At 40.3% G+C, this 26,540-nt stretch overlaps 1 protein-coding gene across 1 annotated transcript in view; it reads right to left on the reverse strand.

The window, feature by feature from the left end:
* nol4la (nucleolar protein 4-like a) overlaps positions 1-21,680 on the reverse strand; it is a 46,174-nt gene extending 24,494 nt beyond the window's left edge. The window contains exons 1-2 of the mRNA XM_053625090.1: positions 20,569-21,680; positions 2,046-2,198 (exon numbers count right to left, since the gene is read on the reverse strand). Coding sequence (XP_053481065.1) covers positions 2,046-2,198; positions 20,569-20,910 — 495 coding nt within the window. The 5' untranslated portion in view covers positions 20,911-21,680. The remainder of the gene's footprint in view (positions 1-2,045; positions 2,199-20,568) is intronic.
* Positions 21,681-26,540: the final 4,860 nt, after the last annotated feature.

Below are 26,540 nucleotides of genomic sequence, written 5' to 3' on the forward strand. Positions count from 1 at the left end.
ACACACTTTACAGTGTCATCTTCCGAACAGTAATCCAGATGTTGTGTGCTACATATGGTTTACAATTTGAAATAAATTGCATAGTTTTGCTCAGTGAACGCACGGTTATGCCAATTAATCCTCAACATACTTCTGCTCTGTGCGGTTTGTACTGCGTTTTTGTGTTATTAATCGGGTTGATCAACTTATTTACTGTATTGTGCCGCATTTGTCACACATTTTTGGTGTGACACTCTATATTTTGTTCTATGCTTCTTAATGTGTTGTGCATTACACCATCTTCCAGGAGGAACAACACTTTTAAGCATCTGTAACTTAACTTGACTATGTGACTTGTTTAAATACAGTATATTATATTCATATATATATATATATATATATATATATATATATATATATATATATATATATAAAATCTGTGACAAGAACAAAAAGGTTGGGTTGTAAATATATAAATTATCAGGCAACATATAGGTTTACAATTTATAAAAATATGCAAGGACATGAATATTTTCTAAATGATGAAGGACTTCTATCTCAAAATATGTGGCTTTAAAAGAAGCTACATTTAGGGCATGGATGGCAGGAGCTTAAATTAGCATTTAGATCTTTAGGAAGGATATCAATAGTTAGAAATTGAGATTAAAGGCACACATTCTATGATGGTGATGCGTGTGCATTTGGGAAATATGTAAGGTCATCAGTAAAATCATGTTACTCACCTGTTGCCAATTAACCTAATTAGTTTGAAAATGTTCCTCCTGCTGTTTCTTTTTAGTAACACTTACTTTTCCAGCCTTTTGTTGCCCCTGTCCCAACTTTTTTCAGACTTGCTACGGCCATCAAATTCAAAATTACCTTATTTTTTCTTAAAATTGTACATTTCCTCAGTTTAAACATTTGATATGTTTTCTATGTTCTATTGTGAATAACATAGGGGTTTATGAGATTTGCAAATCATTGTATTCTGTTATTATTTACATTTATTTACATTTTACACAGCGTCCCAACTTTTTTGGAATTGGGGTTGTCCTGGTCTTCCAAACAGTTCCACTTTCGACTCATCAATCCACAGAAAATTCTCCCAAAAGGTTTGAGGATCATCAAGGTGTGTTTTGGCAAAATTCAGACGAGCCTTAATGTTGTTCTGAGTTAGCAGTGGTTTTCACCTCGCCACTCTTCCATGGATGCCATTTTTGCCCAGTGTCTTTCTGATAGTGGAGTCACATGAACAGTGACCTTTATTGATGCATGAGAGGCCTGTAGGTCCTTTGTTGTTGTCCTTGGTTCTTTTGTGACTTGCTGGATGAGTAGTTGTTGTGCTCTTGGAGGAATATTGGAAGGTCGGCCACTTCTGGGAAGGTTCAGTACTGTGCTGGGTATTTTCCACCTGGAGATAATGGCTCTCACTGTGGTTTTTTGAGTCCCAGAGCCTTTGAAATAATATTTCAAACACCTTCTTCCTCATCATTTCTGGAACTTTTCAATCTTGCTGTTTACTCAGGTTGCCTTTGTTTTATCTTAGATTTTGTTTTCATTTCTGAAACAATTTAGTATGAGATATACACAAAAGCAGAGGAAATCAGGGCAAATACTTTTTCACAGCACTGTAATTATATCACACACACACACAGCCATATTATCCAAGATTGAAAAAAATACTGTCAGCTAAAATGAGAATGGTGCGAGAATTGGTTAAGGGAGATTAACATAATTGCACATCTCTCTATAATCATGAAATTGGGAGAATTATTTAGTCAATAATGTGTATTTCTTTCTCATTTGAAAGTCATACTGAAACTATAACTGGGTGTCTAAATCAACAAACACAAACTAAAATTTGCCTTAAGATTACTAACTTTCTTTCAGTATTAACAGTATTAAAGATTAATAGAATATTCCTTTAATAACTTTTTACTTTTATAACCTATACGCCCAAATAAATGACAACAGACCAAGTTTATGCTTTCGGCCCCTATCTTACTTTGTGTTTCCTGTGTACTTCAGTGTGAGTTAGTGTTAGAAACTGTGGAACTCTGCTTTACCGCTTTGTAGGTCTTTTTCTGGCCGGCGTGTTTGGGTGCTCTTCCTGGGTCTGCGCCCATCTCCACGTGCATGGCATAGATGATATCGAAGAAATCCTCCACCACTGCAACACGCTTCAGAGAACTGTCCTGTGTCTGTCCGCCGTCAGAGCACTGCAGGCCAAAGATGAAGACAGAAGACAAATGGGGACATTAGGATCTCCATAAGGATGAATATTGATGCTGCTAAGACCTGCTATCCAGAATGAAAATATACTGCAAGCTAACATATTTCCTTGCACAATCCGCAGGTCATTTAAATAGAAGGTTATATGTTAAGTGCTAGACTGCAGGAGAACTCTATTTTACATCTATCTACGTAAATATTGTACCTTTATTATATGCCAAATAAATGCGGTTATTTCTAAGATACAACCAGAAACATCCAAAGAGGTTTATATATCATCATGACTTTGGGATTTCTCACTGGGACCAGTAGATTTTGATAAACAGGACAATATAAGGTGGAATGTTTTGCTAGAACTTTTAATTCGCAAATATTAATCTCTATGCAGAAATGCATTTCTTTATGGCCTTAATCACAATAGACCCTAACTCTGAGATGCTAACCCTGAGATACTGAACCAGTGACATAATTAGAGGTGTTTTATGTATCTAAGAATAAAAATGACTACAGACTGCAACACTGAGTCAGTGATGAATTCCCTGAACATATCCCTGAGTCAAACTTGCCTCTCTAACACAAAGGTCTCGAGAAGAGGGGTTGCTGAACTATGCAATCCACTCAGACGGAGAAAAAGAACGAGAGTGAGAGGAGTGTGGTTTTGAATGTATTGCCTATTGCATTTTAAAAATAACACCATTGTGTGGCACACTCACCCACTGCCCTACCTCCTGCCACAGACCCCCTTTAAATACCTGAATTAGTTGCTATGGCAACTGCTGGCACTCTTTCAGGCAGGTGTGTGGGGCAGCGGGTCATGTGATGCCTGATGAAACTCTGATTGCTACAACAAGTGCCTGGCACCTCCGTCCCACACGGGCTACATTGTCACCTGCTTGCACTTCTGCGTATTTTTTCCCCCTCATGGTCGTGCTTTCTTTGTTTTAGTCCTTTGTTTCCTCGGATCGAATTTTTGTCCCAAATCCTTTTGAAGTCTAATTCACGGCTGTGTATTTACTTTGAGGTCTCAAATAATTGACATTTAGGCCCACATGTGTCTATGTTATGCTTTTAAGTCATTTGTGTGTTGTCCTTTCAACTCAGTGTACAGTTTCTCAGACATATATTATTTCAATGCTGGATTCGAGAATGATAGATGCTTACTTAGAGGAAGGATGCCTGTGCGCCTGTGTGTTGCATTCCTTTTTTTTGAGAGACTTGCAGCAGGTGTGTGTGTGTGTGTGTGTGTTTGTGTGTGTGTCTGTGTGATTATCCGGTGTAAGAGGATGCATGAAGAGCAGTTTCTTTCTTTCTTTCCTTCTTTCTTTCTTTCTTTCTTTCTTCCTTCCTTCCATCCATCCTTCCCTCATCCCACCTTTGTTCTTTCTCGCTCTCCTCCTTCTTCATGCCTCTCTACCAGATATTTTCTTCCCCTCTTTGCTCATTCCTCTCTATCCATCTCTCTCTTTGTCTGTCCCAGTACCTCTTCCCTCTCTTTCTCTCTCTTGCTCCTCTCTCCCAAGTGCCAGGTAATGAACGTTCCTATGGCAACTAAAACCAGTGTGCAGAGTGGGTTCGCTTTAATCCGGCCTTCTCTAGTCATTCTCCCGTGCATGTGCTTTTACTCCGAATAATAATTAGCACCGTTATTATGTTCCTATCAGTGAAAATATATGTGATTGCCATTGGCTTTAACACAGTGTTCAGCACAGCAGGACAAAATGTGATGTACATATTGCGTGGGTTTATGGGGTCCCGTCCTGGTTTAGTGCTCATTTGCTCTCTTTCACTCTCTTGTGCGCTCGTTGTTTCGCTCCCTCCCTCCCTCCCTCTCTCTTCCGCTCACTCTCTCTCTCAAATGCGCTCTCTCTCTCTCTCTCTCTCTCGCATGTGCTCTCTCTCTCTCGGCTACAAGAAACTGTTTCAGAAATAACCCCTCTAGGACATGATGTGATGCAGACTTCTGTTCCTTTGAGAAGAAAACCATAGCTTTAGCTACAAGCAAATAGTGTGTGTGTGTGTGTGTGTGTGTGTTTCAGCCCTAAGCTCTGACTCCCTCTGTCCTACAAACATCCCCATCTCAACTTAATTCCTCCATTCCGGTTGTCTAAACACACACACACACACACACACACACACACATACAAACATACATACACACACACCTGTTTCCTCAATCTGAGGGCGCTATCACTATGAGAGTGAGACGCTATGAGAGTGTGGGTGATGAAACTAGGCCGGGGAAGTTGACACCTCGGGTTCATGCCTGCCACAACCAATACTAACCTGATCTTGAACTTAAATGCCCGCTTGACAAACACATACTGACTAAGTGATGTGCTAATTTTGGTACAAGATTTTCTAACAGTTTAACATGGCCTAATATTATATCGCATGCTTATATGTACCATTAGGGCCAGTATTTCAAAATGCAGAAGATGTTTCAAATGCTAAACAATGCATATCAAAAGAATTCACAATTTTCAAAGAAAACACAATTTTATCCTCCTACACAAATATTACCTCCTTCTTTCCAAGCAGAGCATTATTTGTCAGTGCCTTGAACATTACGGGCGCTGTCGCTTTCTCTAGCATGGTAAATAACCCATGGCTGCAGCATGTATCCCAGGGCATATCTTGGAGTTTTCTAGTAATCTTGCCATGAGCACAAGCAGACATACGGGCTAGCTGAACAGGCAGTATCACTAGAAATGATCTACACACTGTGGTTAGACTCAAAGGTTATTATTTCTGTGTCATATAACTACATGTGTGTATGAATGTTTGATCATTAAACTGTAGTATTGTGGCACATGGTACATGTGTGAGTGTGCATGTGTGTATCTGTGTCTCAGAGGATAAGCAGCTGCTTTAGTGGGCCAGTGAGTGTGTGGTTTCGTCACTGTCACATCATTTTAAAGAAGCCCCATGAAATGTCAGCAGCAGCAATCAGCATTTTCATGCTAAAGCTCTCTCGCGTCTTCCTTCTTCCCATCTCTCTCTCTCTCCCTCTCTCTCTCTCTCATGCTGTCGTCTCTACTCATCCCTCTTCCCACCACTTTCCTTTTAAACCGTGCTTTCTCCAGATGTGCCATATTATTCATCCCTTCTATCCCCTATCCTGCTCTCTCTATACCTCCTATTCTTTTTTCTACATTTCTCTCTCTCTCTCGTTCTCCCTGTCCTGCTCCAAACAGCTCTGTTGCTAGGATACTGGTGGAGATGATTGGGCAAGCGGCCGGCTCCGACCCCCCACCCCCCTCTGGCAGTCTCACACATGTACACACACAGTGCACTGACTTGCTGAACGGTCCTACACACCGAGGTAATAGAGACAGGGGCCACAGTGAGGAAGCAGCTGGGTCACACTCACTTACTCACTCACTCACTCACTCACTCACTCACACACACACACACACACACAGTTGTCTTACTATTCTTGTGAGGACCTTCCATTGACATAATTATTAATGCAGCTAATTAATGTTATGCTACACCTAAATCTAACCCTAACTTCAACCTCAGTAACCAAAAGGAAACCTTTTATCTCTATAATGTTTGTTTTTTTTAAATGAATCTGTTATATATGTTTAGAAAAAGCACTTTTCCCTTGTGGGGACTAGCCAAATGTCTGTCAGATATTCCTGTTCTTGTGGGGACATTTCTTCCCTGCCAAGATATGATGCACACAATCACACACCCAGGGCACTGAAAGAAGATGTTTGGCTAATATTCTAATATTTAAGTCGAAAAGGGCAAAACATTTCATGCTGAGAGGACATGAAAGCAGCAAAGCATCCCACAGCATGGAACAATACTCAGCTCCTGTAACCATCCTGACAGTAATAGAAACCTCATGCAAAAAACATTCTCAACACACAACAGATCATATGAAATCATACAACAATCCAGGCATTATTAAAGAAACACGCACTGCAGCCACATACAAGATAAATCCAACGGTTAATAATAGGCTATAACAATTAATAAAACCAACTGCACTTTTTCACCTTAACCTCTATTTTCTGCCTCTGCAGTGTAAGGATTGGCGATATGGACTTAAAACTATATCACAATGTTTTCTGGTATTTATTGCGATAACGATATCAGTGACAATATAAATATAGTACCATGCACCACTGATATTTGGCTGCAAGTGATCGCTGTGATCTTGAGAGCCTCAGAAACACAAACATTGATCTAAAAGTAAAACTGATTTTCTGTAATCAAACCCAGTTCCAGATTGTAGAGGTAGCTCCTTGTTTAGCGATAAACTCCTCCTCAGCTTCACGTATTTGTTTTCGCTCTGCACGTGAGCTGAGAATGGGTCGCAGGCCGTCGCACACAAATACGTCATCAATTAGGCTTTATAATTAATATCATGGGAAGACTTCTTATTGAGGGGAGAATTGTTACCGGTATATCGCAAACGATAAGATATCAACCATCCCTAGTGCCGTGTATGTGAAATTACCATGAACAGTAATATCCCTGTACTGAGAAAAGAACCGAAAACCCGTTTACTAAAAACACGTCCATAATGGAAGTCTAAGAGTTGTTGTTAAATCCTGTCAATAAATGTTTACAGGAAACATGTTTTTCTTGTAAAACACTTATATAAATTCCTCCAGCAAAGGTAAATAAAGCTCTAAATCTGAGGAGTTTATTCTTTTGGAAACAGTGGGCAGAATTCATGGTGTTGACTTTCTAACATGGTTGTGTGGGGCTTTAATAAGACATTCTCTCTCTCTTTATAGTTAGAGTGTAAAGGTTATGGTTTTGACTCCCCGTTCCGTAGTTGGGTATTTGAAATATTTTGAAACTGATTGGCCAAACAAACGCTCATAGACTCCCATTATAAGTGTATCCATTCTTTTCTCATGCATGTCATATGTACTAATCTGAAAAAGAAAAAAATGCTGAAGTGATCCTTAAACTATGCTGCCCTATAATAAGCAAAACCACAAATATTTATACCTAGATGTGCACTTACCAACTCTTTATTTTTTTTCCCTCAAAACAATTTTGTTAGACCATCCAAACCTGTAACATTTGCACACAGTTGTTGTCATTTATTCATTTTATCTATTAAGTTTGTAGTCTTTTTTTATTAACTTCAGAAAGTAATGCCTAAAACATGAATCATTATATGCCTAGACATCAGTAATTCAATTTGTTTTTGTTTTTGAGTCATAACATGCAACATCAAACCGCAGGCGCTGGGTTGAAGCAGCTGGGAATGAATCAGAGAGGGGGCTGACAGGTATGTAATGCATGTTTGAAGAAGGTGCTGGGTTATGACGTGTGAAGCAGATGTGTCGGGGAGTGGGACTGAATTCAGCGTTGCATTCTGATTAGCTCCTGCAAATATAGCAACAGGTCACCTCTTAAAGTCCAATCTTCCCTAGTCAGCCCATCAGCACGGAAATGGAGCAAAACTGAAAAGCTCTCCTGTCCACAGTGGGGAGCAGAGAAAGCGTGAGGCAGGGAAAGATGAGCGTAAACTGTTTTTTTTTCTTTTCCTCTCCTCCCCTATCCTCGGGTCTCCCTCCTCCTCCCTTTCCCTGTTAGTTCATAAAGCCCCTTCATTAAATCCACATTACACCTCTGTCTCGCTCACTCACTGTCTCTGTTGTCCCTCCCACTTCCACGTCTCTCTATAACCCTCTTTTATTATCCCCCCCCCCCCCACCTGACTCTCTCTCTATCCCTGTGTAAAATGTTTAGATGTTGTGGATATCACAAATTCACAGGACCCTCAACACCACCCATATTTCCCATTCCCCATATTACTATCTTCATTTCATTCTAGTAAAAATTATCATTATCACAGCAACACGAACACTCACTTTCCGCCCCAACTATCGCTTTGTTCCCTATTGTCATTATCATCTTACTGTAACATTCATCTTCAGGGGCAATTAATCTTTTTTTAACCACTTAATCACAAGGATCTAGACTTACATTCCTCACGCATAAATACATTTAAATTTAATTTTACATAGTTAATTTAATAATAAGCGCTGATTCTAAACGGTTAATGGTACTGTGTTGTTATATATGTTATGTATATTTTCTTGTTATGTGTAAGAGATAATGCCCAACAAAGAGTTCTTAAATAATTAAATAACAGACAAACCAAAGGTTCAAAAACAGCACAAACTAAGTGGTGTTCTGATATCCCCAGACATCAGGACACTGCAGTTGACTTTATATCTTGTTTATATCGAATATAAAACATCTACACACCGCTATTACTGTAAACTTGAAAGTTTTTCTCATGTTGAAAAAAAAAGAAACCGAGCTAAATCACGTCAGATCTTTTCCCACATTGAATGTGATGTAGAAACCAGTAAAAATTTAAGTGAAAAAAATAGGAACATTTAAGCAAAAAAAAAAAGGAAAAAAACACAATAACGTGGTGGCACAAGTGTGCGCACCTTTATATAATGGGACATGTGACTGTGCTTAGAATGAACCAATCACATTCAAACGCATGTTCAAAAGCGATTATAATACAGCTGTCATCAGTGAAATTATTCTGATTAACCACAAATAAAGATCAGCTGTTTCTGTAGGATTTTCTTGGTTTTATCTGACTGCTGAAGCCATGGTCCACAAAGCATGTACGAGATCTCGTTGTCAAAAGGTATTGATCAGGAGATGGGTACAAAGCGTTTCCAAAACATTAGATGTACCATGGAACACCGTGAAGGCCATCATCAACAAGTGGAGAAAATGGGGCACCACAGTGTCATTACCAAGAACAGGACGTCCCTCCAAAATTGGTGAAAGGACAAGATGAATACATATCAGGGAGGCTGCCAGGAGACCTACAGTAACATTAAAAGAGCTGCAGGAATATCTGGAAAGTACTGGTCACTCCCTGCAAGTGACAACAATCTCTCGAATTCTTCTCTTATCTGGGCTATAGGGCTAGACGAAAGCATTTTCTCACCAAAAAAAGTGTGTTTTTAAAATGTGCTATGGTCTGATGGGACCAAGGTAGAACATAGCATCATGCTATCGGCCTGTTTCTCTTCAGCTGTGACTGGAGCTCTATTCAAGCTAGAGGGAATCATCGATGGTGCCAAATATCTATTTTGGCACAAAATCTGCAGGTCTCTGTTAGACAGCTGAAGATGAAGAAAAACTTAATCTTCCCCCATGATAATGAACCAAAGCACAAATCCAAGTCAACAAAGGAACTGCTTCAGAAGAAGGTGATCAACTTTTTGGAATGGCCCAGTCAGAGCCCAGATCTAAATCCTATCAAAACCTGTGGAATGACTTAAAGAGGGCCCTTGCAGTTAGATAGACCTGGAGCATTTTTGCAAGGAAAAGTGCAATTATCAAATCAAGATGTTATTAGTCTTACCCAAAAAAACACTGAGCAAATGTGCTTTAACAAGGTAAGGGGTGTGCAACCCTATGCAACCAGAATATTGCAAGTTTTTTTTTTTCCTTTTTCACCTTAAAAAGTTAAAAATTGTGTTTTTCAGTTGAAATCTGTTGGAAGCTATACAACATTAAAGGTGGAAAAAAGGTCTGACATGATTTATCTTGGTTAAAACCTACAATTTTAACAGGGGTGTGTAGACACATCTTCCTTATACCATGACCACCTATCAGTGTTTAAAAAAAACCCCAAATCATTCATGCATTTTCAGTAACTGCTTTATCCTGGTCACAGTTGCAGTGGATGCAGAGCCTATGCCAGGTGCAAAGCAGGAATAAACCCTGGATGGGATGCCAGTCCATTGCAGGGCATCAAACATACATTCACAAACTCATTCAGACCTAGGGACAATTTAGAGCAGCAAATTCACTTACTGGCCTGTTTGGGGAAGGTGGGAGGAAATTGGAGAACCAGAAGAGCAGGAAAAAACCACAAAGAAACTATACCCAATGCTCAGGATTGAACCTGGGAGCTGTGAGGCGGCAAAGCTACCCTCTGTGTCACCATACCGCCCTTTGTGTATGCATTGCTTACTTATAAAAATATCAAATGTCATTAAAAATAATTTTATTCTTCTACACACGCAGCTTAATGTTGTCTTGTTGATGCTAACGTCTATGTGCCATCCATTCCTACCAGGGTGCTACTGTAGCTGAACAAATGAATACGTGTTAAATTACTGTACACTGTATATTTTTCTTAGTAATGGCGAAAGCAAACCTGTCTAACCCAAACTGTCATCACAGCTCATTGTCAAAGTTACAAGCTAGCATTGATTTACATTTTATATTTTGCACCAGTTCTACTTTATTGATATCCTGATATAAGGAATTACTAAACATCTAGAATCCAATGAATAAATATCTAGAGTATACCTCTATTAGCTGTACAGGAATTATCACCAGAATATCCCGTATACTCAAGCAAATGCAAAAATGTCTGTTAATTAATCATAAAAGAGTTTTTATTTTTTTGGCATTTGTTGTAAGCTGTCTCCATCTTTGTAATGTTAACAGCACGTGCTGAGATGTTAGCGTTGTGGCCCTGGTGTCATGGAATAATTGCAGGGGGAACGGACAATCAGAGAGACAGACAGGTCCACAACGCTAATGAGAGACTGCAGAGGCTAATTATACACAGAGGACGATGAGGGAGAGATGGAGAGATCGGAGTGAGAGAGCCATGGGGGTAGGACGGGTAGCAAGGGAGTGAGATACTCTTTTGTCCCACTGCAGCATGCTCCCAGAATAGCGAAGAAGACATGGAGAAGGTTTTTATTTCCTCTCTGTCTTTGTCATGCATACAAAAACACACAGGCTGATCTGCTCAGCATGACCAACCATAAGCTGGCAGTTCGAACTGGGACTGTGTGTTTGATAATCGGTGTAGGTGCACATATGGAACAAGCCCCGGTGTGTGTGTTTTTGTTGTGTGTGCATGTGTGTAGGATTGTGTATGTGGAGCAGAGTGCCTTCTCTTCCTGGCAGGGGGGAGGCCCTGGAGCCAGTTAAAAATGGTGTTAATTTCTCCTCCTATGGGAGACAGGAACTGTCTCTCCATGGCAACAGAGATAGGGTGCTGAAGGGAGGAAAACCAGAGCAGCGACCCTCTCTCAGTACCTCTCTCTCTCTCTCTCTCTCACACTCACACACACACACACACACACACACACACACACACACACACAGGACTTAAAGACAGAAATGCATCCCGGAGCAACATACGCAGGAAAGGATTATCATGGTATAGTCATTAATAAATTTTCAGAACCTTGTTTTTTCATGCACCTTGAATGGCACATTCTCTTATTCTTCCGCCCACATCAACACAGCTTCCTCATCCATTCTGGAAGTATACACACTGAATGAACACTTGCTTGGCCCTGCTGCTTCAGATGGTACAAATCGAGGAGAGGAGAGGAGAGGAGAGATTACCCATGATCAGATCACCTACAGTAAAACTCTAACCACTTTCTCAAGCAGGAAGCTGCTCACTTACAAAAGATGAGACTGAAGTGGGTCAATCAAGCTCTGTGTGTGTGTGCGCATGTGTGTGTGTGTGTGTACTTTATCAGATCAAATGTCCATCACAAGGATAGGAATATCTCATGGTCCCCATTAGGAAAACTGCCTTTTCCCCCACAAAAAATAAGAATAAATAAACTAAACAAAACGAAACAAAAAAAAAACAACAAAAAAAACCCAAATACAAATAAAAGAGCCGAAATGTTTCCATTTTGTTAATATATAAGATTAAGTTTAGCTGCATGAATAATGATGTCAATGGATGGTCCTCACTTGGATAGTAATATCCACTTATATTTTCCTTTTGTGGTAAATACCAATACTTAAAATACAAAAATATACAGTGTACCTTATATGTTTAATTCTCTTATCTCAGAACAGATAGTTAAATAAACTTTGATTAGAATATTTGTCCACAAACTCTGTCAGCTTGAACTAAGATATACCCTGCTGCAACAGGTACTTACACTGCTCCTGCTAAAGAAGTGTTTGTTCTATATCCCTGGGCTATCTAAGGAATCCGGCATCACAGGACGGGGCACTAGCATGGCACTGACCTTCTCAAAAAGAAAACAGTTTGCTGAATCAATATTTGGGGGTTGCTAATGAATTCATTGCCACATTATTTATAATGTAAGATCACATTTACACACTGAAGGTGGATAGATAGATAGATAGATAGATAGATAGACAGATAGATAGACAGACAGACAGACAGACTTTACTGATCCTGTGAGGGAAATTATTAGATATAATATGCTCACAGGAAATTATGGGAAACATTAGTTGATAGAACTTTTTACAGTCTTGCTTGTCACATAGCACATGGCTTAATCTGTTGCTGCAGTCAATGATGTCTAATACTTATACTGTCCTGCTGTTGGAAAAGCAACATGCAAAACTGCTAGCTTTAATGCAAATGATTGTTAAATAAAAGGACAATGAGAAACACTAAGTATCCTGTTTATTCTGTGTACAGCATGGCATTTTGACATTTACCTACACTTTACCACACTGTAAATATACACACTAATATGATTATATACGTATTATAACGAGTCCTTTTTTTAACATAATGGACTCTAATGCTAACATTTCCTGATATTTACATCTAGATGTGGTAAACAACTTAGAACATGGCACATTTTGTTTGAACCCACCATTTTTCAAGTGATGAAAAATACTGGAACATGTGACTGACAGCTGTTTCTTGTTGCCCAGGTGTGCCCTGTTGCATTGATTGTTTAAAAAAATGTATAGCTCTGAATGTCTACTCTTGGTTTGAGCCTGCATTTGTTGTTAAAAAGGATAAACCAACATGAAGACCAGAGAGCTGTCTATGGGAGCAAATAGGGGAAATCAGTTAGAGCCATTGCACAAACATTGGGCATAGCCAGTGCAACAATTTGAAATGTCTTGAAAAAGTAAGAAACCACTGGTTTACTAACAACCAAACATGGAACAGGTCAGCCAAGGAAAACAACAGCAGTTGATGACAGCAACATTGTGAGAGTTGTAAATAAAAAACCCCAAAAACAACAGACAGTGTCATCACCAACAACCTCCACAGGGCAGGGGTGAAGGTATCACAATCCACTATTTGAAGAAGACTTTGAGTGCAGAAACAAAAGGTACCATGTTCTAAGATATTTAACACATCTCGATGTAAATATTAGGAAATGAAATCTGAAATACTGATCTATATTTTCACATTCATCTTTTGATCTTAAACCCAAATATCTTCAGTGTATAGCAAAAATTGACCTTTCAATACTTTCAGAGGAGACTGTATGTATATGTAGAGAGAGAGAGAGAGAGAGAGAGAGAGAGAGAGAAAGAGATAGAGAGAGAGAGGGAGAATGAAAGGGAGACACTGATTAAAGAATAAAAGAGAAATGTGAGAGATCTGAGTAGTGTACTGCATGAACTGTAGCTGTTTGTACCCTGAGCTTTGGAGGCAGACATTGCTCTTTGGCTTCACAATGCTATTCGTACTAACCATCTGTTCAAACTGCGCTACAAAGTTTAGTCCACCAGGGTATTAGAAACATTAGTTAACTAACATCGATCTGTTTAATATCACCCCCAGTGATCGTGTCTGCGTCTAGCTCTTCTTAAGGTTTCTTCCTCTTGTCATCTCTTTTTTCTTACCAACGTCTCCTCTGGCTTGTTCATTAGGATAAATTTTTTTAAAAATGTTAATTTTATATCCGGGTTTCTGTGAAGCTGCTTTGTGACAATGTCCATTGTTAAAAAGCACTATATAAATACAATTGAATTGAATTGAATTACATCATAGACCTAGATAACAAACAGCCGTGGATGTTTCTCACCTGTATTCTGTATCAGGGATACAGGAAGGCGTTTTAGACATGGGGTGCTGAGATTTTAAACAGCATACGTGTGACGTGTTCTGTGACATCACACCCAAATGATAGTCAAATCATTTTTCTTTTAACAGAGAATGACCCTGAGTTGATTACAATCATGTTAATGTACGTTAAAAGTAGTACTACTAAACTGAAGAAAGATAAGTAATCTATAAAAACAAAAGAACACTGCAGGGCAGCAATAATAATAATAATAAAAAAGAATAATTTTACCTTAATTTGACAGCAGTACTCCAAAGGTGGAATTGAGCTCCAATGTACAAACTCAACAAGTACTCAAAATATTCACTTTTAAAATCATTTTAATTTTTATTTGTTTGTCTAAATTATTATTATCCATCCATCCATTTTCTGTAACGCTTATCCTACACAGGGTCACAGGGAGCCTATTCCAGGGAACTTGGGGCACAAGGCGAGGGACACCCTGGATGAGGTGCCAACCCATCACAGGGCACAATCGAGCACACATTCACACACTAAGGACAATTTGGAAAAGCCAACCAGCCCACACTGCATGTCTTTGGACTGGGGGAGGAAACCCCTGAAGCATGGGGAGAGTATGCCAGCTCTGTGCAAAGAGGGCAGAGGCAGGATTTGAACACCCAATCCCAGAGGTGCGAGGCAGACCTGCTAGCCTAGTAATTTCTCCTGCACTATACATAAAATAAGCAAATTTTTGATTGCTGGAGATTATATTATTGTGCAAAATTCATTAAAACTTTTTCACATGCATCTTTACTCTCCTGTGAGCAGGTGTTTTCTCCCTAATGCCAGCCAGAAGTGAACATACTGTACAGGTTGCATTTACACCTGCCAGAGATCTAATAACAACACAAGTCAAACTACTGCCAAATGCTCTAGAGATGCTCTAGATAATAAGATCACATTTCTAAACACAGTGCATGCTTACATCTGGTTTTTTTTTTTTATTTATTGTGATCAGATTACCATTTTTTTTTTTTGTTAGTACAAGGTTTACAGGTAATCATATCCACCAATAGCAGTTCCTGATAATATGTTGTGCACCTAGATGAATGTAAATTAGCAGAAAACTGGATTGTCAGTTAATGGTTAGATATTAATGTTCCCTTCATGGCCAAGCAGAACACAAAACTGTGTGCTCTAGGGTGCATAGGGCCATGTGACTTGTTCGATGCGCACAATGGAACCCTGTGGCAATTTGACTGGCCTGCAAAATCGTCCAACCTCAATTCCATAGAAAACTTGAGGGATTATTTGGAACAGCAGGTGAAACACCACAAAGTCTAGCTGAATTGCGCACCATCAGTGGAAGAGTGGGCTAAGATTATCAATACACCGGTTATGGTTTACCAAGTATTAGGAAAAAACGTTGTTTCTGGAGCCAAGCTCAGGATCAAACTGGACCCTATGAACTGTGAGTTAGTAATGGTACTTGCCGCCTTTCCAGTATTTAGTCTGCTCCAAAGGAGCAGCAGTGAGGTGGATGAAAGGTAGCATGAGTAAGTCGATGGGTGATTTAGTGTTAAGAGTGGTGTTAGCAGGAAGCTTGAGTGCACTCTCCTCATCTGTAACTCCTTCATGTTGAACAATTCTGTGGACAAATCACATATGAGAATGGATGCTTCCCTAAAGTTTGGGCAGCTTTAGTTTGAATGTATGCTGCAGTCTAGCATTAAATATGAATAACAGTGGCATTTATGCATAAACATCATAGATGCAAAGAGTCTGTTGAACAGTATACAGATGTATCTATATTGTGGTTGTGTGTACATGTTTGCATGAGCAAATACACGTGTGTCCATAGTCCTCCTCTCTCTCTGTTCTAATCAGGCCATAATGAGAGATAAATGAGGTTGCACCCCCTCACTGGAAACAGAAAGCTCCTTCTTAATAGTCCCAATAGCAGAGAGAGAGAGAGAGAGAGAGAGAGAGAGAAACAAAAGGATACAAATGAAAATACTAGAAAATATAGTGTTCAAGAAGAAAACAGATAATGTGAGGAAGATAAGCATTCTTAGAGATAAGAAAAAATGAGTGAATCTAGAATCTAAACTTGTACCATACAATGATATATCAGACTGATTATAAATAGATATTTTATCATTTTATGAGTAATCTGCAATTCATTCTCTGTGTTTGATGCACAAGGAGGTGCCAGAATATCAAATCCGCTGCCACCAACTTCTCCTCTAGTCTCTTGGTCTCTCACTCCATTTCTCTACCTCCGACCTGTTTCCCTTCTTCAGTTGCTCTACAAGATCTAAGTCCGCATGCAGAAACATAAATAACTTCAATTCACAAGGGACACTTTTACTACTACTAAGATTCTTTATTCCAATCTTTTTCTATTTTTCCATACCATTTCTTATGAACACTGTGCCAGACATAACTCTCTTTCTCTTTTCATTTCCTTTCCATGTAGTTAAAAACCACACAGATGCCCTTTTTGCCCCCTCTCACCATTACCCATCCTCCACTCTGGCCTCAGTGGCACCCCATGCTGTCAGTACTGCCCCCTCCCCTTTCAGTGAAACTTGGCACACCCAAAGAGCAGCTGCATGAGAGATCACACTCTACCATTTCGCTGTGTGCCACACAGCACTGAAGCTTCATCTGAAACCATGGCGCCTGTAGGCCTCGCACCCTGAGCAGAGGGGAGCGGATAAGTCTGGCCTCACATGAGGGCAGGTGTCAAGGGAAATAAATTGGCATAGATGGAGGGTTGTGGTAATGCTTGAGTGGGTGAGGGCAGAAAGGAATTAGCGTTACCTATGTGCAGTCTGTTTGGTATTTCATTTTGATGTGGAGATGTTGTGGTGATAAGGATGGAATAGTGTGTGTGGTGGAACGAGAGACAGAACGAGAGCTCTGAAATGTGATCTGGCACTCACTGTATACAAAGTGTCGTTTTGCCACTAGCTAAAAGCAGAAACAGGAAGCACACATTCTCACACCCATCTGTTCTGATAGCAAATAGAAACTAGACACACGTTGTGCAAATACAGAATTAATCAAAATACAAGATCACTTTTTAAAAGGTTGAATACATTCACATGGGGACCACTGAATCGACGCACAGGGTCGTTTCATGACCAAAAACCTTTCCTGTCTCTTTTTTATGTAACATCTAGTTCCCTGTAGCTTTCCAATTATTTGGTTCTGTCTCTTTGTTTGTAATTTAATTTGCACAAACAGGGCTTGTTGGGGGGATCACCAACTGGTTTAGTCATTAATGATCTAATAAAACTGCACAAACTCTTATTTCTTCATGGATAGTTTTACTTCCTCCAGAAAGGCCTATATAGAGTGACAGTCATGCTGATTGGTAGGAAATGCTGATATGCCAGGCCTGTCTGTAAAAGAGGAAGTTAGCATACTGGACTCCCCTTTTTCACTCTCAGTGGGCCTTTTGAGGAACACTTCTGTTGGACTAACCCTTCACTTCCTTTTCATAATACAGGAAGTAAAATGAACCATGAGTTTTCTGATTCATGCTTTCATTGAGACACTTTTTTGTTATCATGAATGTTCGTCATATTCAGCGTAATTTCCAACATTGTTTGTACAGTCTTTCTATTTGACTGGTTTGGTATTATTACTGGTATTGTCTCTGTCATTAGTCCTTGTGCCTTTTCCCCAGCTGACTAACATACTCTTCTGTGATTGACGGTGCTTTTTCATGGCTCAGATGTAGCTTATGCATCATTCACTGACAGGAAGCTGTATTAGACTGTGTCACATGGAGGCTCTGCACAGGGACAGAATGATTGATGAAGTGTTAAACAAATTGGGGCATTAAGGAGGTCTCAGTAGTGCTAAATAATAACAGTGAATGGCAGTAGTGTACACAGCAGTATGTTCACCATATTCGGCCCTGATCTGAATGTGCTCAGGGAGTAACATGTCGAGCAGACAGACAAAAAGGTGTGTGTATGTGGTTCAGTGGGTGGTACACAGGCGTTAAAAAAGGGGTTCCCTCTATGCCGTAAAAGGGTTCTTCACTTGGTTGTTCATTTGAATCCTTTGGGCGTTACTGCAGAAATATAGAATTGTTAACCATCCAAAGAACCAACGAAAACCCCTTTTTCTAGGACTGAAGAGGTGGAAATTACACAACTGGTGGCAATAACAGATATGCAAAGTGTACAAATGCATTTTTAATTTATTACACTATAGTCATTTGTGTGGTTATTTAGGAAATAGGGAGTGAACATGTCACAAGCAACAAAACCCGTTTGTTATTCAGCATTATCCATTCTTATTAAGCGGCTGAAGAGGGTTGGGATCAAATGGTTTGTGGTTTGGGAATAATTTGTGGTTAGGGGACCTGCGGTACACAGTCACTCACTGTGGCCATACACTGCATCTTCTGACCTGTTCAGATACTCCACCTTTGTGCAGTGATAACTATGGTAAATGTTACTATGTTCACAGTTACGCCTCATTTCTCCTTGAGTCTTTTACAAATTAAAATCACGTCTGGAGCCACCTCTCTGAGGAGCTGTTAAAGGGTCGCATAGCAATTATCTGCTAACAAGGCTTTATCTACGCTAATGTACTTTTGCTTATTTTCCAAAAGGGAGAATGACAGATGGAGGTCTGTAACACAAAGTGAACAAAAGGACTTTTCTCACACACATGTAGGCAGCCTGTATTTAAAAAGCCATTTGAATTGAAGATATCATATATATTTTTTGGGGGGGGGGGGGGGGGGGGGGGGTGTGACTCTAAATTATTGGCTGGGGCAGGGAAGTTAACAGAGTCCTGTTACTAACTCACCCTCTGGCCAACACAAAACGGAGCTTCTTTTCGACACATGCATGGTGAATATGGAGACTGGGACACACGCAGGCCACTTCCGGGGTCAAGGGATGGCAATAAGCCACTATGAGTAACTTATTTGTTTATTAATGTTTTATTTTGTTTTTTTGTTTTTTTAACTTATGGCCAGTTTCAAATGAAAAAGAACAACCCCTTTCCCCTTTAACCCCCTTATAATCGTGTGTCAAACTGAATCAAGTGGATCTCTCATTAGTGTTTTCCCCCAGGAAGTCTATTCTATGCTGCCTTCATGTGCTAATTATTGTAAATATGACTCTCTTCAAGTCCTAATTACAGGTGAGCACTTTGAAAATAATTGATACACCTGAGTTTACTGGCTTTTAATCACGGCCGATAAAAGGACGATTTCAATGGTTAGTAATTCTTTATTTCTTTAAATGCAAATTAGATTTTAGTAATCACTGATTAAGCAACCGACACGTTTTTTTTTCATACGCGGTAACAGATGTATTATGTAGGGCCTCATTTCACAGTAATAAATAAATAAATAAATAAATAAATATCAGGCTAGCTAACCTATCACAATTAACGTCGACTTGAACGCACTGTGTAATCATGGCACCGCAAGAAATAGATTAGAGCATCTCGGGTGCATCTGAATGTAGCACTAGTCCTGGGATGGAGAGAAAGAAAAACCTCCCCGGGAGACATGGAAAGCGGAACAGGTAGGTTACCAGAGCAACGAGTGCCAACCGTCCGCTCCGCCCATTTCTCCACCAGGACAATGCGCGCTGTGTGTGTGTGTGTGTGTCCACAAAAAGAAACCACGAATGCTGAATCTCTCTCTCTCTCTATCTCTCTCTCTCTCTCACACACACACACACACACACACACACACACACACAGTCTGAGCGTCAACAAACAGACGTTGTAACGAGCAATATATGTGAAAGCAGCTAGTGTATCTTCATCGGGCTGAATCGGGTTTGATCGGGTCTAAAGGATGCAGGGTGTGTGACCTGTCCGCACACTCAACCCGCAAACAGTCCATATGTCTGCAAGTGGTTGCACAGGTGTTCTGTCTTTTTTGTTTGTTTGTTTGTTTTTTGTATTATCGTGTGTGTAACAAAAGTGCAAGCTATAAACATCTACGAATTTTCACATTACATAATGTTTATATATCACATATATCCCCTCTGCGCGCGCGTCTGTGCATGCACGCGTTCAGCTTTTGATATCACAAACCGCCTACATTTGGGGTAAAAAAAAAAATCTTTTTAAATAAATAATAATAATAAAAAAGCTTGACGTGTTGTTGCTCGTTGTGATGCTAGTGAGAGACGCGACCATGTTCTCGATTTCCTTGCCATCCCGTTGGCAGGACGAACGTGATGCTATCCGTCAAGAGGGGCGCGCGCGTGCGTGCGTTTGTGCATGTGTGTGGAGAGATACCGCTACTACCCATGCAGCCGAGTATTGCTCCGGCGTTGCTATGGCAGCAAGGGTCTCTGCTAGGGTCTGTGTTCTGGCCGGTCTACGTGATCGCCGTTCGATCGGTCAAATGATGGAGATGGTGAGGTGAATGTGCGCAAAGTTACGCGGGTGATGTACCTAAGATGTTCGGCTGGTAGTTTAGGTTGTCACAAAGCACACACAGAGAAGTGAGCCAGCGTGAGGGGACTAAACCCCAAACAAGTGTCAGATTAAAGAAAATGCACTTTACCGTTGATTTGACAGGGACGTAGAGCACGGGCTTTGCTGGAGTGCCTTTCTGGTTGTGCTCGCCCAGGACGTTGCTCCCGACCTGGAACCCTTTGGATTTCACCCAGAATTTGAATTTGGCGTTGATGTGGCTGTTGTCCACGTACACACCGTCCGCCTCTTCGTTCTGCAAAAGCGTCTGCATGATTTTGTTGTATTTCCTGCGCGTGACTGTCTTGGTTTTGCCCGAGTCGCCGTAAGTCCGGAGACACCACTCCTGAAATTCACTAAACATCTCGGCCTCGAGCACGACCGGACTTCGACTCCTTTTTGTTAAATCCGAGCACGGCTTCTTGGTGGCCATGAGCTTCCTCTTCCTCTTCACGAGCGAGCCGGCCGGGCTCCCCCTTGTTCCAAAAGAGAAAAGCTTGCTTTAAAAAAAAAAAAAAAAACCCAGCCGAAACTATAATAAAATGAAGTGACAAAAGCACTCCCTCCCCCTCCTCTCCCTGTCCCGCTTAGAAGATGATTACGAGGGCGAATTTTCACCTCGGAGAACGAACCGGGAAGAAAGAAAGAAAGAAAAAAGAACAGAAAAGGCGTGCGCGTGCTCGTTTCGGGAAGCCGCACACCTGTTTCTCTCTACCGTCCCAGACCGCAACGGCAAATGTCACCCGCGCTCATCATACCACTCAGAGAGCGAGGGAGAGAGAGAGAGGGAGCGAGAGAGAGAGAGAGAGAGAGAGAGAGAGAGAGGAGGGGCTGTCCTAACAGACGGGTTAGGTTATCTCCCACCTGTGCGTAAACGGTCTCCTGACCGATCACCGAGATGAACAGAGCGAGAGAAAAGCCGTAGCGTGGTTCAGCAAAAGCCCAAACAACAAAGAAAAGGAAACCAAGTAAAGCTGGAAAGGAAAACGTCTGCTTAACCGCATTTAACGCTCTGTTTTCCACACAGACGGCCCAGGACGTCGCATCGTCACTGGGATACAACCCGCTCCGGGTGTCCAAATCATCCTAAAGTGTCTATTCTGTGATGTCAAGTGTTGTGCATTAAAGCTTTGTTGATGATAAAGCGTTCTGCGTTAGACGGGATAGCCGCTTCATCCACCTGTTTGAATCAGTACTGCGCGCGCACTGTAAAGAGTGCATCAAAACACCGAGAACAGACACATCACTTCGAAATCTAGCCTAGATATGACCAAAGCTTCATCACACAAACAGAATACACTGCGTAATTAGACTAACAGGACGAACTTGGGCAACGTCCGAAAACCGTAAATATGTCACCAAAGATGTCGTTGCCGCTGGTGTTTTGAGGTTGCAATGCGGTTTTTAGACACAGCCTTGCCTAGGCATTCTGACTCAGAGCGGATTGTTTTTAAGGAAGTCCAGTTGATTTGAAATCGCTCTGTATTACAAATTTGCCAACTTTTTTTTTTTTTTGGACAGTTTGAACAGACACATGACTAAAATTTCGTCTATCTATCTATCTATCTATCTATCTAAAAGCGCTATGGAAATATGAAAACGCATTTAGCTAAAGAGTGCTTTCCAACATGTGTTTTAATTTCTTGTCTTTTAAAACGTGTCTTTTCCCCACATACTCGGGTAAAAAATATTTAGGAAATAACAGCTAGTTTGGTTTAATTGCAATAATTCACAGATGTTCTATGATGTTCATCACCTTGATAATATATATATATATATATATATATATATATATATATATATATATATATATATATGGAAATCCTCATAGAGTTTGCAATGGTTTTAATGGTTATAATGGGAATTGTATTGGGTTTTAATGGAAACGGTAACTTCCCCCGTGTCTCTCTCATGGCTGGTGCCATGTTATGTCTGGAAACCATTAAGGACTATTAATGGTAATGGTAAAAGGTTTCATGGTTAGCTGTTGGTTTGTAATGATATTTGTAGTGGAAACCATTAGAATTTCTGTGATGGTTTCTGTTCTATTTTTTCAGCAGGGCATAATATAAGACTACATTTTTTACTGTAATGTTTTTAATTTGTATGTTGCATTATAAATCATATAGTTTGTTACTGTGTTTGGTGAATGATTGATTTCTTAATCTGTTTGCTCCAGCAAAGAAGTTGACTCTGTTTGAAGCCTTTATCCTGGATGAAATATTGTATTTGTAGGATTGTTCATTTGTTTACAAACAAACAAAGCGCTTGGTGAGCAATATCAATGAAATACACATTGTCAATCCTGAATGTACTCATACACGCAGACAGCTGCGTTTATTTAGCTGTTCTTTAACAAATTATATTCCCTTTGCATGCTTGTGTAATCTGTTATGTGATAGGTAATCATGACAGAATGTGTGTGTCTTTGTGTGTGCATAGGTAATATGCCGTTATGTACAACCCCAATTCCAAAAAAGTTGGGACGCTGTGTAAAATGTAAATAAAAACAGAATGCAGTGATTTGCAATTCTCATAAGTCCATATGTTATTCACAGTACACGTCTCAAAAAAGTTGGGACGGGGGCAACAAAAGGCTGGAAAAGTAAGTGTTACTAAAAAGAAACAGCTGGAGGAACATTATGCAACTGATTAGGTTAATTGGCAACAGGTCAGTAACATGACTGGGAATAAAAAGAGTATCTTAGAGAGGCAGTCTCTCAGAAGTAAAGATGGGATGGAATCTGGATGGAAGCATATGTTGTTCTAAAACCTGTATATACCTTTCAGCATTGATGTTGCCTTTCCAGGTGTGCAAGCTGCCCATTCCACAGGCACTAATGCACCCCCTTAATGTCAGATGCAGGTTTTTGAACTGAGAACTGATAAAAAGCCGGATGGTCCCTCTGCTCTTTAGTCCTCTTTAGTTTAGAGGACGTGGTGTCCATGGTTTCCAAAAAGAATTTCAAATTTCAATTCATCCGACCACCGAAGAGTTTTCTACTTTGCCTCAGTCCTCATTTTAAATGAGCTTTGGCCCATATAAGATGGCGGCGTTTCTGGATCAAGTTCACATGTGGCTTCTTCTTTGCATGATAGAGATTTAACCAGCATTTGTGGATGGCACGGTGAACTGTGTTTATAGACAGTGAGTTCTGGAGGTGTTTCTGAGCCCATGCAGTGATTTCCATTACAGAATCATGCCTGTTTTTAATGCAGTGCCGCCTGAAGGCCCGAAGATCACATGCATGCAATATTGATTTTCACCCTTGTCCCTTGTGCACAGAGATTTCTCCAGATTCTCTGAATCTTTTGATGATATTATGTAGGCTACTGTAGATGATGAGATATTCATAGTCTTCACAATTTTATGTTGAGGAACATTATTCTGAAATTGTTCCACAAATTGTAGACGCAGTTTTTCGCAGATTGGTGAACCTCTGCCCATCTTTACTCCTGAAACACTCTGCCTCTCTAAGATGCTCTTTTTATACCCAATCATGTTACTGACCTGTTGCCAATTAACCTCCAGCTGTTTCTTTTTAGTACTTTTCCAAGCTTTTGTTGCCTCTGTGCCAACTTTTTTGAGACGTGTTGTGGCCATCAAATTAAAAATGACCTTCTTTATTTCTTAAAATGGTACATTTACTCAGTGTAAACATTTGATATGTTTTCTATGTTCTAATGTGAATAATATATCAGTTTATGAGATTTTCAAATCATTGCATTCTGTTTTTTATTTACAGTTTACACAGCGTCCCAACTTTTTTGGAATTGGGGTTGTACTTTGTCTGTTATTTTTTTTGACTGAGCAACTTTAAGTCGTGTGTGTGTGTGTGTGTATGTACGTGCATGTATGTATGTGTGTGTGTATGTGTGTTCTGGTATGTGCTCTGTGCAGTGTTAGTGCTCCAGGGCCGTGTCGAAGAAGACCATGCTGGGACTGCCGGTGATGTCGGCTGCTGTTGCTATGACAGCAGCTCGGCTCAGGCTCCAACTCCGGCTCTAACAGTAGGAAATGCAGAACAGGACAATCCGGCTCAACTTCAATGATATGTCTCCTCTCTCCTTAACAGATCTATTGGTCTTAGCACTTAACAAACATGGTGTATGTTTCTACATACTATATATGAATGAAAGTAAAAATTCTGTACTCTTAGAAAAAAATGGGCTTGGGTAATTAAGGATTTTTACATCTCAAAAGAGGGACAACTGAAGAACCCTAAGGGCATACTCAGGATGTTGCAGCTCTGCACCAGACCCAAAAAGATGATTTCATTCACTCCTATCGTTCATTTGAGCCTTTTTTCACAAATTACAAGAAACAGATTGGTATGTGTTGTCCAAAATTGCAGAGGCTTCATTTTTTATTAGTATTTGATGCATGGGTGGATCTTTTTGCTCCACTCAGGTGAGCTTGGATGTGTTTTCTTTCTCTTAAAGTCAGAGTGTTTCTTGGAGTTTCATCATTTTAGAGGGAAGGTAGATTAGCAGAACTGCCTTTGTTTGTAAGGGTTTTATGATTTTTTTTTTTTATGATGAACAGCTATGATTCACAGATTAACACCTTGTGCTGCTACTTAGCAAACTGAGTGGCCTTGGTACGTGGCTTATCCCAGTCCTTTCACATCACACCCTCGGGGCACGATTAAAAAATCCTGCAAAGAGAAAAAGATGCTCATTTTCTGCCTTTGTGTGTGTGTTTTCAGTTATATCTCACCATTTTGATCGTGCACACACACACACACACACACACACACACACACACACACACACACACACTCACATATACATCAACAGTCTTTGGCTTATTTGGGACATGGATTCTACACCTCCATTCAATAGCTGCATATGCAGTAGTGAATGGGATATGGCCGCAGCTGTAGGTTAGTGCAGCGCTTGCAGCTCCTCTTCTGGCATTCGTTTCATGTTGTGCAGTTGTGCTGATGCACTGCTGTTTATTTTTGCTAGTCGAACCAAAGCAGTGCATTAGCCCAAAAACTGTCATTCACATCATGCTGGGTTGTTCTTCCTAAGACCCTTTACTGCAAGTTCTCCTTTTCTTTCTTTGTGTGTCTCTCTCTCTCTCTCTCTCTCTCTCTCTCTCTCTCTCTCTCTCTCTGCTGTTCTATCTTCAAAGGTCTCTCACCTTTGCTTTTACCTCTCAAACTAGCTGTTATAATTATTGGTTGTTCCCTGAGCAGCAAAAATAAATACTGGGGTAAAAAAATAACCCAAACTGTGAACATAGCAATGAAATAATATGACAATATGATCCCTGGTGCTGTCTATTACTTCCCTTTCTTTCTGCGTGTCCACTTAATTAAACACAACATTGATACACACAAAGATGACTCAACATCAATCGTCTACCCATTGCAAGACAATTCATCCAAAAACCACAGGATGATCAGCTGCTAGCAGAAAGAGGGTTGCATGGGATGAAGAGGCACTCAAAGAGAGAGGGTTGTCACACTTCCCTACAGTTAATGAGCATCTCACTTCCTAATTAAATGCCCCTCCCCCAGCTCCAGCACAGCCGTTCAGAAAGTCAACCCATCATCTCCGTAGAACACTGACTGTTTGTACGTCAGGGAGAGCCATCTTCATCCTCCCTCTCTGGCTCAGTGCTCTAGTGGCAGGCATGATACTACACCATAACCAAGGTGATTACTGTCAAAAGGATGATTTTGATTTGCATCCCAAAGCTAATCTTAGAGTCAGAAGTTCCACTGGTTATGCAATGAGAATGGATGCGTGTGGGTGATGCTCTTGTTCAAGAAGTTCTGAGCTTGACAGGGTTAATCAGATCATGTCACACACACACACACACACACACACACACACAGAGTGAGAGCAGAGAGAAAGACTGTGTAGTAGAATGACTCAGATGAAGTTTGAATGTTGATGCATGGACAGTGATGTTTGCTGGTTGATGATGGATGGACTGAAGAGAAGAATGATGTACTATTGATTGCTGCCACCTATAGTTCTCTGCACAGAACTGCACCAGAGCTCTGTCCCATTACAATGTAATGTTTTTTTGTTTGTTTTTTTATTAGC

The sequence above is a fragment of the Ictalurus furcatus genome, chromosome 5 (genome assembly GCF_023375685.1).
Source record: "Ictalurus furcatus strain D&B chromosome 5, Billie_1.0, whole genome shotgun sequence".
NCBI lineage: Eukaryota > Metazoa > Chordata > Actinopteri > Siluriformes > Ictaluridae > Ictalurus > Ictalurus furcatus.